A 17,768-nucleotide genomic window follows, 5' to 3' on the forward strand; every position below is an offset into this window, starting at 1 on the left:
TGGATACGGGTAAGGGGTGTTACATGCCATCTTTTCATATAGTACAACAATATGGGTTCAACAATGTGTGATGGTGCCATCTTTGCATATGTTGTAGCTATAATACTATGTGTTGACCTTAATTGTTAACATTATTTACAGGGCCAAGATCAGGTTCAATAGGTGAGAGTTCATTGATCATTGTCAATATGAAAATTGTAAAAGCAATTAGAAGAGGAATTATAAGAAATTACCAATTACAATATGACCTTTCAAACACATATACATGATTTAAGTTTAAGAAATTTTTTTTATACAAGTTTATAAAAAATATCTGTTAAAAATAGAAAGTCAATAATGGCAATGTATCCCAAAGAAAAGAAAAAAAATAGAACAAACATAATTTTTACGTGGAAACCCTTTCGGGAAAAAAACCACAGACAGAGGAGAAGAAAATTCGCTATGTTGAATTCTAATGATACAAGAGAAGAGACGACTACGTCTATTCATAGGTTTGTAAAATCATATTCTAATCAAAGTCAAATAGAAGTAATACAGTAAGGTTAAAACACCTTATTCTAATCAACATCAAATAGAGGTTTTATACTTCTATACAGATTTCACTTATGCAGCCTGATACAATTTGTTGTGCAAATAGGGTAAAATAGAGTAAATCATTGTACTAAAAAATTATACTAGGTTCAATTTCCAGGAAAGATTGGAAGGGTCATAGACGGTTTCAGTTAAAACCCAACCTCCTAGACAAAGTATCTCACCAATGTAATTTAATAGCAAAATATATTACAACCAATGTACCCTATAAAATATTGAAAGTAAAAAACAATAAAGAACTCCAAAATTTTAACGAGGTTTGGCAAATTATGCCTACATCCTCAGATTCTACCAAATATATTTTACTGCAAAAATACAGGTGAAAAATTACAAAAGGGAAAATTTGTCTTATGAAGGAATAACAAATTTTGGGAAGATTTAAAGGTGGAGAGACCACCTCTATTTATAATAGTATAAGCACTCCACAACCTTGTATTTTTTAGATGAGGGATTGTGCTATTTTAACATTGTTTTCATGTTAGATAAATATAATATTCATGTATACCATATGTAAATGTAAATGTAAATGTAAAATGATGCTACATCGATAATAATATTTATAGTAATTTGTGAAAATTAAATCGAATAATTTTTTTTATATATAATTATACAAAATCTAAATTCATGTATCACACTGTATATTGGACAAAAAATCATGTGTAGTTTTTATTACATTTTATCATTAAATATATACTAAATAAAATAATATTCTCAATTAAAATAAATATATATTATATTACTAAATTAAAGCAGTGATTTGTCTCAATTATTACAGATAAATTCCCAGGTCACTTTCCTTTTTAATATTTTATTTTAAGTATAAGTATGACATAAAAATTTAATGTATATTAATTTTATTAGTGGTCTGTATAATGGTTTTGGCTCACCATTTACTTTTTAACCTTATTTGAGTATAATATATATGGTAAGCCGAGATGTTACATAATTAATGCCCGTAGAGGAAATCTCAACCAAAATTCATAATATTGTGACAGGCACCCCAAGTTTTCGTTAGATTTCAATTTAACCCTTTAAATATTGCATATTATTACTCAAATTCAAGATTCTTAAATCACTTTTCAAGAATATTACATGTCTAAATTCACTCAAATTTGTAATTTCTAGAAGATTTAATCCACGGTTTATTGTCAATAAAATAAAGAAATATTAATTTATCTTAAAACATTCTTAAAAACATTCATTAGCAAAACCATAAATCATCATAAATCTAATGAATAAAAAAAACCCCATAAATTTAGTGTTTGTAAATCCTTGAAACTTTCATGTTCACTAATTAAACATGTTTATGGAAGATTGAATATTAATGTCACAAAAATTGGGTTGCAATTATAACTAAGATATTGTAAATACCTTGAAAAATTTTAACAAATAAACACGAGAAATCAAATTGCTTAAAAATTAACATGTTTGATCACAATTCAATTAATATAAATTATGTATTTTTCTAATTTCTCGATGATTAAATAAAGTAAAGGATATAAATTAATAAATGCGAGTGAGTTAAGTGAAATTGCACGGGCGACATGCATTTTCATGCAACATACGTAAAAATTATCCCCACGCATTTAATAACTTCATGTTCAAAATAATGTACAACCAAAAGAATAAACCTAAAATTTTTCTTTAAAAATTATGCTCAATCAATTTAGAAAGACATATATATGTTCAAGGGTAAAATTGAAAATGATTCAACACCCTAAGGGACAAATGCAAATGAAAAGAGGAAAATGAGAGGCAAATATGTAAATTTGCAAAATTACCAACCCACACCGGGGCTATATATAGGTACGAGAAATGGAGAAGGTGCATACAAAACAATAGGCATTGTAGGTTTTAATAAAGTGATGAAGATGGAGAGTGGCGAGTCGAGCTTGACGAAGAGGAGGGGGAGACCATCAGTAGCAGCAGGCTAAGGAGTGGTCGCCATTGACGCTAGCCACCTTGAGGGCGGTGAAAGAGAAGGCTGAAAAAAGGGTCAATAGGATGTCACTGGATGTCACCATATCCAATACTTTGACAACACCGATGCTCCTTATGACTGGTTGCTCCTGTTAGAAATCAAACCCACTCCAAGCATAATCTAGAAGCATGAGACGTGGAGCAATTTTGTGCCATGCAAAGTGCTGAAATTTTAGCCATACAAAGTGCTCCATTATTGAGATGTTTTGTGGCTAGAAATTAAGTGGATTAATAGCCACATTTGTTGTCACTTTATCAGCCTATAAATAGAGGCTTGAACTTGTGTTGTAATGAAGTAAAATGTGAAGAAAAAAGAAATAAGAGAAGCAACGTGAGTGAGAGTGAGAAGGTTAGCAAACCTTGAGTGAGTTAAAATCTAGCAGCAGCTAGACTATCTAGTCATTGAGAAAATATTTGTAATCTTCGTATTGTAATATATTGAGTGTGTAATAAAAAGTAAATTTTCGGCCCATCACGTTTCCAACAAGTGGCATCAGAGCTACGGTTCGGAGCTTGGTTCGGAGTTCGGTTCGTGTCCGGTTCGTGTCCAGTTCGGAGTACCTTTGGTGTTCATCTAACAAGTCGATATGGGCGACGTAATTCAGCTACAAGTTCCACAATTGACGAAGACAAATTATGGAAATTGGAGCATTCGAATGAAGGCTTTGCTCGGTTCGCAAGATTGTTGGGAGATCGTTGAAAAAGGATACATCGAGCCCGGAGATGCCGCTACAGAAGCAGCTTTATCAAATGACGCTAAGAAGGCGTTACGAGAAGCACGAAAGAAGGATCAAAAGGCCTTGAATAGTATCTTTCAAGGTATGGATGAATCAACCTTCGAGAAAATATCAGATGTGAAGAACGCGAAGAATGCATGGGAGATTTTGCAAAAATCATTTCAAGGTGTAGAAAAAGCTAAAAAGGTACGCCTTCAGTCACTTAGAGCTGAATTTGAAATGTTAAAAATGAAGAGCTCCGAGAATATCGATGACTATGCCAATCGTGTAAAATCGGTGGTAAATGAAATGAAACGAAATGGAGAAACTCTTGACGAGGTAAGAGTGATGGAGAAAATTCTACGGTCACTCACACGCAAATTCGAGTACGTAGTCGTTGCCATCGAAGAATCAAAAGATTTGTCAAAGATGTCACTCGAAGAACTTGTGGGTTCTCTGCAAGCCCATGAGCAAAAGATGAAGCTAAATGAAGATAGTGAAAATCTTGATCAAGCCTTGCATAGCAAGTTGTCCGTCGACGACGGAGAAACAAGTAATAACTTTAGCCAAGGAAGAGGAAACCGCAGAGGATACCGTGGAGGCTACCGTGGTGGAAACAGAGGAGGAAGAGGATCACGAGGACGTGGAAATCAATCATATGGGAGATATCAAGAAAATAAAGATTATCAAACATCCAACCGTGGACGTGGATCTAGAGGTCGTGGCCGAGGCAGATTTCAAGAAAATAAATCTCAGGTACAATGCTACAACTGTCACAAGTATGGACATTTCAGTTACGAGTGCAGATCAACACACAAAGTGGATGAAAGAAACCATGTAGCAGTCGCAGCAGAAGGCAACGAAAAAGTGGAATCAAGTGTCTTTCTCACTTACGGAGAAAATGAAGATCGCAAGAGAAGTGTGTGGTATCTCGACAACGGTGCAAGCAACCACATGTGTGGAAGAAAGGAGCTGTTCACAGAATTAGATGAAACAGTTCATGGACAAATAACTTTTGGAGACAACTCACATGCAGAAATCAAAGGAAAGGGCAAGGTTGTTATAACACAAAGGAATGGAGAGAAGAAGTACATCTCAGACGTTTACTACGTACCAGCTTTGAAGAGCAACCTGATCAGTCTTGGTCAACTCCTAGAAAAAGGATATGAAGTTCATATGAAAGACCGCTCACTCGCCATCAGGAACAAAAGTGGAGAATTAGTTGTTCGAGTTGATATGACGCGAAATCGTCTTTTCACCCTCGACATCGAGTCTGGAGAAGTAAAATGCATGAAGACGGATCTGAAGAATGAATCATGGTTGTGGCACTTAAGGTACGGACATCTCGGATTTTCTGGCTTGAAGCTGTTGTCGAAGACAAATATGGTGAATGGATTACCAAGTATTAATCATCCAGATCAACTATGTGAAGCCTGTGTCAAAGGAAAGCAGCATAGGCAGAAATTTGAAGTAGGAAAATCTCGAAGAGCTAGAAGACCATTGGAAATTGTACACACCGACATATCTGGTCCGTACGACATTGAATCACTCGGTGGAAACAGGTACTACCTAACTTTTATTGATGATTATAGCAGAAAATGTTGGGTTTATTTTCTCAAAGCAAAATCGGAAGCCCTAGAAAAATTCAAGGAGTTCAAAGCAATGGTGGAAAAACAGAGTGGTCGATATTTGAAGATACTCAGATCCGATAGAGGAGGCGAGTATACTGCAAAGCTTTATGAAAGTTTCTGCAAGGATCATGGAATCATTCATCAGTTAACAGCCAGACGCACTCCACAACAAAACGGAGTTGCAGAAAGGAAGAATCGGACAATTCTGGATATGGCAAGAAGCATGATAAAAGGTAAACACCTTCCGAGAACTTTCTGGGCTGAAGCCGTTGAATGCGCAGTTTATCTGTTGAATCAATGTCCAACAAAAAGTGTAAGACACAAGACACCAGAAGAAGCATGGAGCGATCACAAGCCAAGAGTTGGACACCTCAAAATTTTTGGATGCATTGCATATGCACACGTTCCAGAGCAACAGAGGAAAAAGCTTGACGATAGAGGAGAGAAGTGTATCTTTATAGGCTATGACAAAAGAAGTAAGGCCTACAGACTTTATAATCCTCTTACTAAGAAATTGATTATCTCAAGAGATGTCGAGTTCGATGAAGCGGATTACTGGAGATGGAGTGAAGAAGAAAAGAAAGTGGAAGGATTATTTTTCAACGAAGACGACAATGATGTCATCAACCAAGAAGAACAAGGCGATGATCAAAGTCCTGGTACAACAGCCCCTTCGTCACCAACCAGCAGCAGCGGAAGCAGCAGCTCAGATGAAGCACCCACAAGAACACGGAGTCTCAACGACATCTACAATTCTACGGAACCTGTAGAGACGCAGTTCGATTATTCACTATTCTGTCTAATGACAGAATGTGATCCAGTGACATACGAAGAAGCAATTGAAAACAATAAATGGAAAAAGGCCATGGACGAGGAGATTGCTGCAATAAGAAGGAATGACACGTGGGAGCTAACAAGTCTGCCAGAAGGACATAGCCCGATTGGTGTCAAGTGGGTGTACAAGACGAAGACCAACAAAGAAGGAAAAGTAGAGAAATACAAGGCAAGACTAGTCGCCAAAGGCTACAAGCAAAGACAATGAGTGGACTATGATGAAATATTTGCTCCAGTCGCAAGAATAGACACAATTAGGCTTCTCATAGCGGTCGCAGCACAATACAAATGGAAAATCTATCAGATGGACGTCAAGTCTGCATTCCTGAATGGCTACTTGGAGGAGGAAGTCTACATAGAACAACCACCTGGATATAGCATACAAGGAAAGGAGGACAAAGTCTACCGATTGAAGAAAGCTTTGTATGGATTGAAGCAAGCCCCAAGAGCATGGAACACAAGGATCGACGAGTACTTCCGAAGAAATGGATTCATCAAAAGCCCGCACGAGCACACCCTGTACACAAAGAAGAATGGATGTGGAGATATCATGATCGTATGCCTATATGTGGATGACATGATCTTCACCGGAAACAATCCAGGTATGTCTGATGATTTCAAGAAAGCTATGACTAAAGAATTTGAAATGACAGATATCGGTGAGATGTCATACTTTCTTGGAGTCGAGGTGAAACAAATGCAAGATGGAATTTTTGTCTCTCAAAAGAAGTATGCGGAGCAGATTTTGAACAAGTTCAAAATGAAGGATTGCAAGCCAGTAGTCACGCCAGCTGATCCAGGGATGAAGCTAAGTGTTGATTCGACAAGGGAGTCGATAAATCCGACGTTGTTTAAAAGTCTCGTTGGAAGTTTAAGGTATTTGACAATCACACGACCAGATATTACATATGCAGTAGGATTGGTGAGCAGATTCATGGAGAAGCCGAAGCAAGACCACTTAATTGCCGCAAAAAGAATTTTGAGATATATCAAAGGTACGATGAACCATGGTTTATTCTATACCCACTCACAAGATTCAAAATTAGTTGGCTACTCAGATAGTGATTATGGGGGAGACTTGGATGATCGGAAAAGCACTTCCGGATATGCATTCCACATCAGTTCCGCAGTTTTTTCATGGTCGTCAAAGAAGCAACAAACAATTGCTCTCTCAACATGTGAAGCAGAGTATATGGCCGCAGCAACTTGTACATGCCAAGCAATGTGGTTGAAGAATATTTTGGGAGAAATAGGTGTTTCAAATGAAGGTCCAATTACCATCTACGTTGACAACAAATCCGCTATATCACTTGCCAAGAATCCGGTGTCGCACAGCCGAAGCAAGCACATCGATACGAAGTATCATTTTATCCGAGAGCAAGTGAAAAACAAAAACGTGGAGTTGGTCCATTGCAGGACAGAAGATCAACTGGCAGATATTTTCACAAAGCCGTTGAAAGTGGAGACATTCAACAAATTCAAAGAGAAGCTCGGTATGAAAGTTGGGTTTGAGGGGGAGTGTTAGAAATCAAACCCACTCCAAGCATAATCTAGAAGCATGAGACGTGGAGCAATTTTGTGCCATGCAAAGTGCTGAAATTTTAGCCATACAAAGTGCTCCATTATTGAGATGTTTTGTGGCTGGAAATTAAGTGGATTAATAGCCACATTTGTTGTCACTTTATCAGCCTATAAATAGAGGCTTGAACTTGTGTTGTAATGAAGTAAAATGTGAAGAAAAAAGAAATAAGAGAAGCAACGTGAGTGAGAGTGAGAAGGTTAGCAAACCTTGAGTGAGTTAAAATCTAGCAGCAGCTAGACTATCTAGTCATTGAGAAAATATTTGTAATCTTCGTATTGTAATATATTGAGTGTGTAATAAAAAGTAAATTTTCGGCCCATCACGTTTCCAACAGCTCCCTGGTTGGATAGTTGAAGGGTGCTTTGTTCCGTCTGGTTATAGGGGCTGCGGCAGGATCTGTAAGGCATATCAAACAACCATTGTTTCCTTCATCCTACATACATGTATGCAAATATTAATATAAAGATGATGATGATTGTGATGATGATGGTGCAATACTACTATGATCCAGTTGGGCATTCGTACCGCACCAAACGTTAAGTCTTGTTTGCATGGGAGGAATTAAACATCATTTGCCTTGATACATAATTATAATTAATCAAATGTGAAAACTCCATGGAAATAAACACACGCAGGCACAGAGAAAAACCTAATTTTATTTAGTTATATATATTATCTATCTTTTTCATTTTTTGGGGTTAATTAAATTGCAGGGTTTCTCACTCCATGTCAGAGTCATGAAGATGTTGAACTAGAACAAGAACCTGAAGACATTTTCTTGTGTTTCAAATGTTTTGTATGTCGAATATATGATGGAAATAACAATTTTATAAATTAAACAAAAGTTTTTTAAGCTATAAACTCAACTTCTCTTTAGATGGTGATGGTGGACAGTGCTAGTATCGTTTGAGGGAGGGACAAAGTGATGAAAAATGGTGAAGGGCTCGAGAGTGTCCAAAAGTTCACCATCCCATTCCTCATTTTTATTGTTTTATGGAGAGGGAGTGATGGGTTGATGGAGATGGCATAGGGTGGCTGGTGAGAATGGCAGCAGGGGTAGAGGTAGGTAGGGTGGCTGATGGGATGGGGGCAGCTGAGTAGAGGGTCCAGACAACAGCATAAGGAATGGAGCAAAGTACCAAATTGCAATGATTTGAAAAATTGTGAGACTTTTTGTAATTTTCCTTTTTCTGATTTTTTATATTTTTTGAATTTTGTAATGTTTTTAGGTTTTTTTTTATGAATATAGCAAGTAGATATATATATATATATTCAAAATGCCAAAAAGAAATTTAAGCCCATTAACCCAAATTTCAACCATGTTTGAAGAATTCAACATTTTACTTTAAATTAGCAATATCCGGAATTTAAAATCAATAAAAACACAGTTAGAATCATAGCCTAATACATTTATCCAAATTAATCTTTGATTTTTTTCAATCGAGCCCAGGCTTTCGAGTATATTCAATTTTTTTTAAAGTTGATCAGAAGAATCATAGCCTAATACATTTATCCAGATATGTATCAAACACGAATATTTCAAGAAAAAAAATTGATTTGGACCTAACATAGATAAAACCACACCAATCCGTATGTATATATTAAAAAAAAAAACAGTATTTCCAAAACTCACTTTCATCCATTTTTGCCTTCAGTCCCTTGCAACCATTGTTCTAATTTAGCCTCTTTATCTGCCTTGAAATCGTCGAAGTTTACGGACCCGAACGATAACTTATGGTGTGAAAGTTCAACATCATCCTCGGGTTCTTCCTTTTCATCTTCTTCATTGGGTTCATCGGCCATTTGACTCGATACCGGTAGCTCATCAGCTTCTGTATCAGGAATTGAACTAGTGCTAGCAGATGCAACTGATAACGGTGGAGCTGGTTGTGAAGGTGGCTTTTGGGGCTCGGCTTCCATCTGTTCCTTGGTATCAAGTTGTGGCCACTTAAAATTGCTTGCTTTTTGTTTTGCGGACTTGATTACAGTCGAAAAATAATTACTCCCATCAAACTGGATGTTCCCAGCAGGATTCCAAGACATTGGTCCCGAAGAGCTAGTTCTTCCCATCTGAAAGCTTGAAGCAGGACTGTGGATCAATCCTCTCTTCGGTTGTTTTGAGGACATTAACATTAAGGAACTCTTAATGTCCTTAATCATCTCGTCTGCAATTGGGAAACCGCATTCCTTCATCGATCTCACCGTGGTGATAGAATCTTCCAAGTCTTGTGTGTGTAAAGTTGCTTCATGAGATTTTTCTACAACGTGATTACGGAGATTAACTACGTTAGGAATGGCATTCTCGGTGTGCTGTTGAATGTAGAAAAGTCCTACTGAGGGTTCATTCGCCACGAACTTTATCATCTCAGCTACGGATTCGGTTATCTCCAAGAAACCATCCACGGTGGAGAATCCATTCATCTTGTTGAAGGTGAATGGCAATTCATCACTGAGGTTTGTCCGAAAATCACAAATCGAAATCCATGTCAAAAGAGATGTTTTAAAAGAGAAAAAAGCCATGCTATTTGCTCCATCTAACAACGATATCCAATACATTTCAGACATGAATATAGGGCATGATCCTCTAATTATATGAAAAAATGTCAAACATATACCATATCCAACACTTGCCCAAATCTGGATAACATAAAAGCTAATGGAAAATTTCATTCCTACAATCAATGTCCCAAAATTGGCATTTTTTTTTAACTTTCCACTATAATCCCTAAGAAAGTGATGTAAACAGAAACAATTAGAATAAAATTGATCCCCAATTTGAACAACAATCATCATCAAACACCTTATTCATGGCTGGTAGTGGGTTTCAATTTAAATCTCGAGCTATGCAGGATTAAAAAAAACCTCAAAATCTATCAAATTAATGGCTTTTAGAACCCTAATTCCCAAATGTAATTTTGACCAGAAAGTGCAGATTTTGATTTCACAAAAGGTTATTACTAAGCTCCTATGGCTTCTCTACTGTCGAGATAAACCTTCAACTCATACCAATCCAATTCCAAATAATATTTCATGGATTATTCAATGAATTTTAGGGTTTAACTTCATAGCAAAGAGAGAGAGAGAGAGAGAGAGAGAGAGAAATCAGATAAACAAGGCATCAGCAATTTAGCCAAAAACAAGAACCGATTGAACAAAAAAAAAGAGAAAATTTAAATTTAAAAAAAAAGGACAAGGCATTTAAATTAATACCCACATTAAAACACGAGAAAATAATAAAAACCCAGAAATCAAAATGTGAAATTGACTTTGATTTATTCAATTAAAAAGGGAGAAATTACTTACCAGACGAAACGAATAGAAGAACAGTTGAATTTGCCAAAGAAGAAGACAAAAGAACAATCTTCTGGTTTTAGATCAAAAGAAAGATTAAAAAGCTTCAAACTTGGATAGTTAAAAGCTTCAAACTTTTTTTTTTTATGTTATCTCTGTTCTTTATCTATGAAGCTCCGTTGATAATTTATTTATTATTTTTTAAAATATTATCTTTTATTTATATAAAATCCATAAGTTATCATAAATGAACTAACGGCATATAGAGACAAAGACGAAACTTGTTTTGTAGCTTTATCTTTTTTAATGATTTTTTTAATTCTAAAAATTTTATTTAATTGATTGAATTTTAATTCGATTGATATTAGTATTGTTCTTAATACAAAGGGACATTAATTTGAGTATCTTCAAGTTAGACCTGTTCATGGGCAAAGCTACCGCCCAAGCTCACCCCAAATTTAAGAGGGTTTGAGAAAAAATATTATACTAAAAAATAAGTTTGGGTAAAAAAATAAACCCGTTTAAAATATAAGTCAGGTTTGGGCTTGAACATTCAAGGCTCGAACCCGACCCCAATCTATTTTAAGTTTATAATATTTTTTATTATTTTATTTTTATATATTATGTAATTTAGAACACATTAAAAAATTTAACATATATTAAATATAAAATACTACTCTAATGTAAACATTAAAAAAATATTAAGATGACTGTATAAAAGTTTTCAATAAATAAAAAAATGCATAAAACTATTAAATATTAAATAATATAATATAAATATTTTTTAAAAATAATATGAGTAGGTCTAAAATGGGCTTAGGTTAGTCTTTTGCAAATATGAGTAAGTTTTGGCAAAATTTAAACCCAAAATTCAGGCCGAGATGAGTTTGGACAAGTATAAAATATGTTAATATCATGTTTAGGTCTGGCCCATGAACACCTCTAGTTGAAGTGCATTATCATCTTATTTAAAGGTTAAAGAAAAATAGTTTATATCTATACTTATATCTATCTATTTATTTTAAATATTTTACTCTATCACATATCAATAGTGTACTAATTAAATTATGAAATTATTAAAATATCTTTTCATGACTCTTATATAAATTAAATTATATTTTTATGAAAGTGTTTTCATTTTTTTATATAATAGATTCATAAAAATGTGATTAATTATTTGAAACCAGAATATCATTCATGATAAACAATTAGTTTTACCATTATAATCAAAACATCAATTACTTTTTTTTCACTCATAAAATATTTTACTAAGTTGATGTCACGAGTCAACTCAACACCAACTTAATCAGGAAATTGCTTAAAAAATTTTAACCAACTTCAGAAAAACGTTGACCAAGACAAAAAAAGCTTCATTAGAAATGTCATACAATCTAGTATAAAAATTAAAATAATCTCATCTTCATTCATTTTCAGATTTTTGAGCTTAGTAGTCCAAATTTGCAATTTGGACATTCTGACAGTAGCATTCCCTTTATGTTGGTTTTGTAGAATGGTCCAAGCCTCTTTAGCAGTTTTACATGTTGAAATCATATTGAATTGCTCTATGTCAACCCCACTAAAGATGGCATAAAACGCTTTTGAGTTGGCATGAGCAGCCATTCTCTCAATAACAGTATATTGATTTTTCTCTTTTACCTTTTGTTACTCCATCATCACCAAACATCTCAGACTTTGCCCATCCTTCCTCAATAGCTTCCCATGCAGTTTCATCGATGGGCATAATCAAAGCTCTCATCCAAGCTTTTAAGTAGGCATAGTTGGAGGAACCAACAATAAAAGGTGCTCGAGAAATAGAACTTTCTTTTTTTCAATAGCTTCCATGGTAGCAAATTGAACTAGGCTAGTCTTCAACCAATTCTTGAAATAAGCTTTGATACCATTTGAAATAAACTAGTCAATTTGCAACTTGTTCAAACTGCATTTTAAACAGGGCATCTAAACACGAATTTGAAAAAGAGAATATATTGAAATATATATAATATTTGTTAGCACAGTTCAAAAACAATCTTACTCTGCGAAGCCTTAATGAATGATTTATTCAATAGTCGATCTAACCACCTATTAGTTAAAATTAAATCTTCCCTTACAAAAGAAGCAATTGCAACCCCAATAGCAAGCTCTAACTTGTTACGATCACTCACTCAAACCTCACATACAAATTGTTTAATCTCTAAGTGCTAGAATACAAAGGAAAACAACAAAAAAAAAATATGTCAACCAAATAGCAAACTCTCTCCCCAAACAACACATCTTCATATGCAAACTAGTTGCCTATTTACAGGCTCGGTATGTCAATCTAATCCATCAACCCAAGTAGAGATAAATACATCTTTTAACAACATAATAATATTGGATAAATAACCTCCAAAACTTATCCTAAGATAAAGCTTGATAAACTCAATAATATCAACACATAATCACCCCGAATAATAGCTTAAGTATAAGCCTTATCCAATAAAATAAGTCGATCAAATCTTTCTTAACCCATCGATTTAGATTATCAAAAATATGTCATTGAATCTACTAAGGTATGGTAAAATCATATACGAAGGCCCAAGTTAAAAACGTCTACATCTTATAGTACTTAGATTGTGGCTTTAAAGAAGGGTTTAAAAGTCATAACATCATTTGATCATATTGCACCCTAATGCTACAATGGCTTTATTCTTTCTTCCATAGTTTCATCGAATTTGTTGTAGTTTATTCCTATATAATATTTGTATCTATACCAATTAAAAAAAATCAACAAAATGTTAATGGGGAAATTAAAAATATTTAACTCATAATTTAACCTAGGGCTTATTAGTTTCCGAAAATGAAACAAAACACGAACTTTGAGGGATTTTTTATTATTATTTTTACCATAACTTGGAGGCTTGAGCACTCCCCAACAGTTGAATTACAGCAAGTGGAGAGTTCCATAACCTTAAGAACCCTAGAAACATGGACACTTCAGATACCCCAGTTACCAAAACCGCTACATCGCCGCCGCAGCAGCAAGAGCCTGACCCTAAAAGGCTCAAAATGTCTACCACCACCACGTCCGAAGACGAAGATGCCGCCGCCACGACAACCGACACCAAAAAACCGAGATACAAACGCCGCAAAATCGCCATGTTCTTTGCCTATTGCGGTGTCGGATATCAAGGAATGCAAAAAAACCCAGGAGCCAAAACCATCGAAGGTGACCTCGAAGAAGCGCTATTCCACGCTGGCGCTGTCCCCGAGCAAGATCGTGGCAACCCAAAACGTTACGACTGGGCCCGGTCGGCCCGAACCGATAAGGGCGTAAGCGCCGTGGGCCAGGTCGTTTCTGGGCGGTTCTACATCGACCCTCCTGGCCTCGTGGAGCGTCTTAATCAGATACTTCCGACCCAGATTCGGATATTCGGGTATAAGCGTGCGACGGCCTCTTTTAGCGCGAAGAAGTTTTGTGATCGACGGCGGTATGTTTATCTTATCCCAGTTTTTGCTCTTGATCCAAGTTGTCATCGAGATAGGGAAAGTGTTTTGTCTAGTTTGGGGTCCGGTAACGAGCTTGTCAAGTGCTTGGAGTGTTCGGAAAGAGGCCGCAAAGTAATAGGTGTTATGGGCAAGCGTAGTAGTTTTGAACCCAAGTCGACTATAGTTCAGCATGGCATTTCATCAAACAATTTAGATGCAGAAAACGTAATGAAGGAAGATAACCTGACATCTCAACTTAAGGAGGAGGTTACTGAAATGGATGAGTCTGGGGTTGTGGAAGTTGAAGTTAATGTAGCGAAGTCTACAATAGTTCAGCCTGACATTTCATCGAACATTGGAGATGCTGAAGGTGCAATTAAGGAAGATAACCTAACATCTGAACTTAAGGAGGAGGTTACCGAAATGGATGATTCTGGGGTCGTAGCAGATAAAGTTAATGTAGCCAAGTGGACGATAGTTCAGTGTGGCATTTCATCAAACATTAGAGATGCTGAAAATGCAATCAAGGAAGATAACCTGACGTCTGAACTTAAGGAGGAGGTCACCGAAAGGGTTGATTCCTTGGTTGTGGAAGATAAAGTTAATGTAGAAAAGAAAGAGGAAAGAAGATTTTTTTACGGTGAGGAAGAAAAGAAGAGGTTCAATAAAATATTGAATTACTATGTCGGGTCTCACAACTTCCATAACTTCACTACAAGAACAAAAGCTGATGATCCTGCTGCACGGCGCTATATTGTTTCATTTCATGCAAACACGGTTGTCACTGTGGAGGGCATTGATTTTGTTAAGTGTGAGGTTGTGGGGCAGAGCTTCATGCTTCATCAGATTCGAAAGATGATTGGTATGGCGGTTGCAGTCATGAGGGGTTGTGCTCCTGAGTCTCTTATCGAAACTGCATTGCGAAAGTAAGTAGTTCTGATTCTTTTTAATTGTATTGGTGTCTATGTATCTAAAACTTGAGATGGGAGTTGGATACAAATATGTGTTCAACATGGAATACTCGAGGATCACACTCCATGCTGAATCCAAATTTGTGTCAAACATGGATACTTCAGCTAATATATCTTAATGCATTACAGGGATGTATACATCAACATACCTACGGCGCCTGAGGTTGGTTTGTATTTGGATGAATGCCTCTTTTCATCATATAACCAAAAATGGAAAGATAGTCACGAAGAGTTGTCTATGAAAGCTTACGAAGAAGAGGCGGAGGAATTCAAGATGAAGTTTATATATTCTCACATCGCTTCCACAGAACGTGAGGAAGGAGTTGTGGGCCTGTGGTTGCATTCTCTAAACCACAGAAACTATCCCGATTTACGAGCCGGCAGTGGAGACTCAGTTGAAGGGAAGAAGAGTCCTAAGGTTGATGATAAAGCAGACACCGTTGAAGAGGACAGTAATGTAGTGGAGAAAAACGGTGATACTACTGAGATGCAAAGTGCCGAAGAGTAGAATATTATGATACGCATACTCATTGAACAAATTAACTATTTTACATAATTTTTATTAAGTTATAGTTGGATGGTCTTCCTGTTTCATTTGGAACTGTTTGTGTTTTGTTTGTTTACCTTCCGGGTCGAAATTTGGAGCTGTTCTGGTGTTAATTACAAGGCTGCTCATGTTTGGAAGGACTGGCTATAATGGATATGTCGCCTACCAAAGAGCAGACTTGGTTCCTAGGATATACATTCGGATTGTCGACTGCCCTTTCTATAATCTCGCTGCGGAGACGGATCTGTATTTTCTTCGCTTGTGATCATTCAAAGCAGCTTTTCAACTAAGTTCTTCAGGCTTATGGCATTCAATGGACAAGTAACTGTTTCTATCAGTCTTCAGCTTGCTTAGAGTTATTATATTTAGCACTTATGGAGTATGAGAAATATCCAGCTTTATGGAGAGAAGGGTGATTCAATGGGTGATTCAATTTTGGCTTTTCATCGGATTTTGTGTTAGTGTTAGATATGAATATGTATCCGATAATAAGTAAAAGAAAAGAAAATATACCCCAAACCAAGAAGGTTAATTACAAAACTAATTTTTTTTTCTTGGAAGGGATTTGGCCACTAAATATGAACAAAAAATAAACAAATGTTTTTTTATAAATAGAGGGAATTAGGGATGCCATTTTTTTCCAGTTATCTGAATTGTGTGTATATATATTCTAAGTTTGATTAAAATTTAATTGATTCAAATATAAATGATTAAAATGTAATTTGAGGTAAATAAAAGTGATTATTTTGATAATTTACCTTATATTATTTATGATATTTAAACTGAGAACATTTAAACTGTCTTTTAGCTGTCAAACCATTAATTTTGAATACATTCTTAAATCCAATATCAATTAGTGCCCGTGGTTTAAGTTTAATTTCTGTTGTGCAGGATTCATTGTATGGCAAGCACAAAGCATACTTTTAAACTCACGGGAGATTTTCTTTTAAAGTTTGGCCTATGTTGATTATAAAGAGAACATGAAATATTTTAAAAAAACATGTTTTTAAAACACACACTAGTATTTTTATTTAGAAGCTCTTCGATGATTACAATTGAGAATTATTTTCCCTTCTATAGAGAAAATCTCTCATCTACTTTTACAGACAAACATGATAAGGAGGAATCTCTTTTAAAAACAAACTTATTTTTATGACTCACATAACAAACAAACTTACTTTTATTACTCATATAACAAACAAACTTATTTTTATGACTCACAAAATAGGCAAATATGAAAGTGACAAAATAGACAAATATCCAATCACTTTCATTGTCTGTGCTAACATCAGAAACAAGGTTCAGCTCTTCTATTATCTTTACTTTTTCTTCTTTAGTTCTGTAGCACTTTATCTCCATCTGTTCAATCTTTTGTTCAAAACCATCACGTTAGTTGTCAAGATTGTCTTCCACTTCCATAGGTGATATCTTTTCTTGTGAATTAGTCCAAGCTGGCGTGTTTTCTATTACACTGATAGAAAACCATGGATAATCTTGTGACCATTCTTTTGGATCTGGTATATTTGACTGGTAGTCTTCTAATGCCATTTTCAAATGTTCTTGATAAAGTGTCGATGGATTAATCCTTATGTCCCATGGTGCTAACTTAAAGTTATTAATAAAAATGATAAATTTACATTGAATTAAACATACATTTTACTATTATAACTTCTTTCTTTGGGCCTTAACTTATAGTCTATGGGTGTAACTTTCAATAGGCTTAAAGATTTTCAGTAGGGAATCAATTAATGACGATTTTATCACTATCCTTTTATGATGGTAGTGTATAATTTATTTTAGACTAAAATTACCCTTTTAAGTCTTATAATGTTTTTTTATTATTATTTTAAAGAATTTATTCCCTTCATTGTTAAGCATTAATAATTGAATTTGAAATTTAAAATTTAAAATTAGAAGAATTAAATTCATAAAAATAAAAGTATAGGGATTTATTTCACATTTTAACTTTTAATTTAATTTCTCACCTACTTAGTTAGTATAATAAATAATAAAATAGAAAAAAACCTAAAAAATTCTTCTTCGGTCTCCCACCAACCATTTCTTTCTTTCTTTCTCTCTTGAAAAGTGAGTGGCTCTCTGTCAACTTCTTAATCTATTTTTGTTTTGAGAATATTTCAAAATAATAAATTATTTCACGAA

At 35.1% G+C, this 17,768-nt stretch overlaps 2 protein-coding genes across 2 annotated transcripts; one reads left to right on the forward strand and one right to left on the reverse strand.

Annotated features, from left to right (window-relative positions):
- Positions 1-8,871: 8,871 nt before the first annotated feature.
- On the reverse strand, positions 8,872-10,842 carry LOC121218596 (BLOC-1-related complex subunit 8 homolog). Its single transcript, XM_041096053.1, has 2 exons — positions 10,638-10,842; positions 8,872-9,783 (listed from the first exon to the last, which is right to left on the reverse strand). The coding sequence occupies exon 2, from the start codon at positions 9,753-9,755 to the stop codon at positions 8,970-8,972; it is 786 nt and encodes a 261-aa protein (XP_040951987.1). The 5' UTR covers positions 9,756-9,783; positions 10,638-10,842; the 3' UTR covers positions 8,872-8,969.
- Positions 10,843-13,346: 2,504 nt separating this feature from the next.
- LOC121218597 (tRNA pseudouridine synthase A) lies at positions 13,347-16,041 on the forward strand. The gene is made up of 2 exons (XM_041096054.1): positions 13,347-15,016; positions 15,191-16,041. The coding sequence occupies exons 1-2, from the start codon at positions 13,590-13,592 to the stop codon at positions 15,567-15,569; spliced, it is 1,806 nt and encodes a 601-aa protein (XP_040951988.1). The 5' UTR covers positions 13,347-13,589; the 3' UTR covers positions 15,570-16,041.
- Positions 16,042-17,768: the final 1,727 nt, after the last annotated feature.

Source organism: Gossypium hirsutum, chromosome D06 (assembly GCF_007990345.1).
Source record: "Gossypium hirsutum isolate 1008001.06 chromosome D06, Gossypium_hirsutum_v2.1, whole genome shotgun sequence".
NCBI lineage: Eukaryota > Viridiplantae > Streptophyta > Magnoliopsida > Malvales > Malvaceae > Gossypium > Gossypium hirsutum.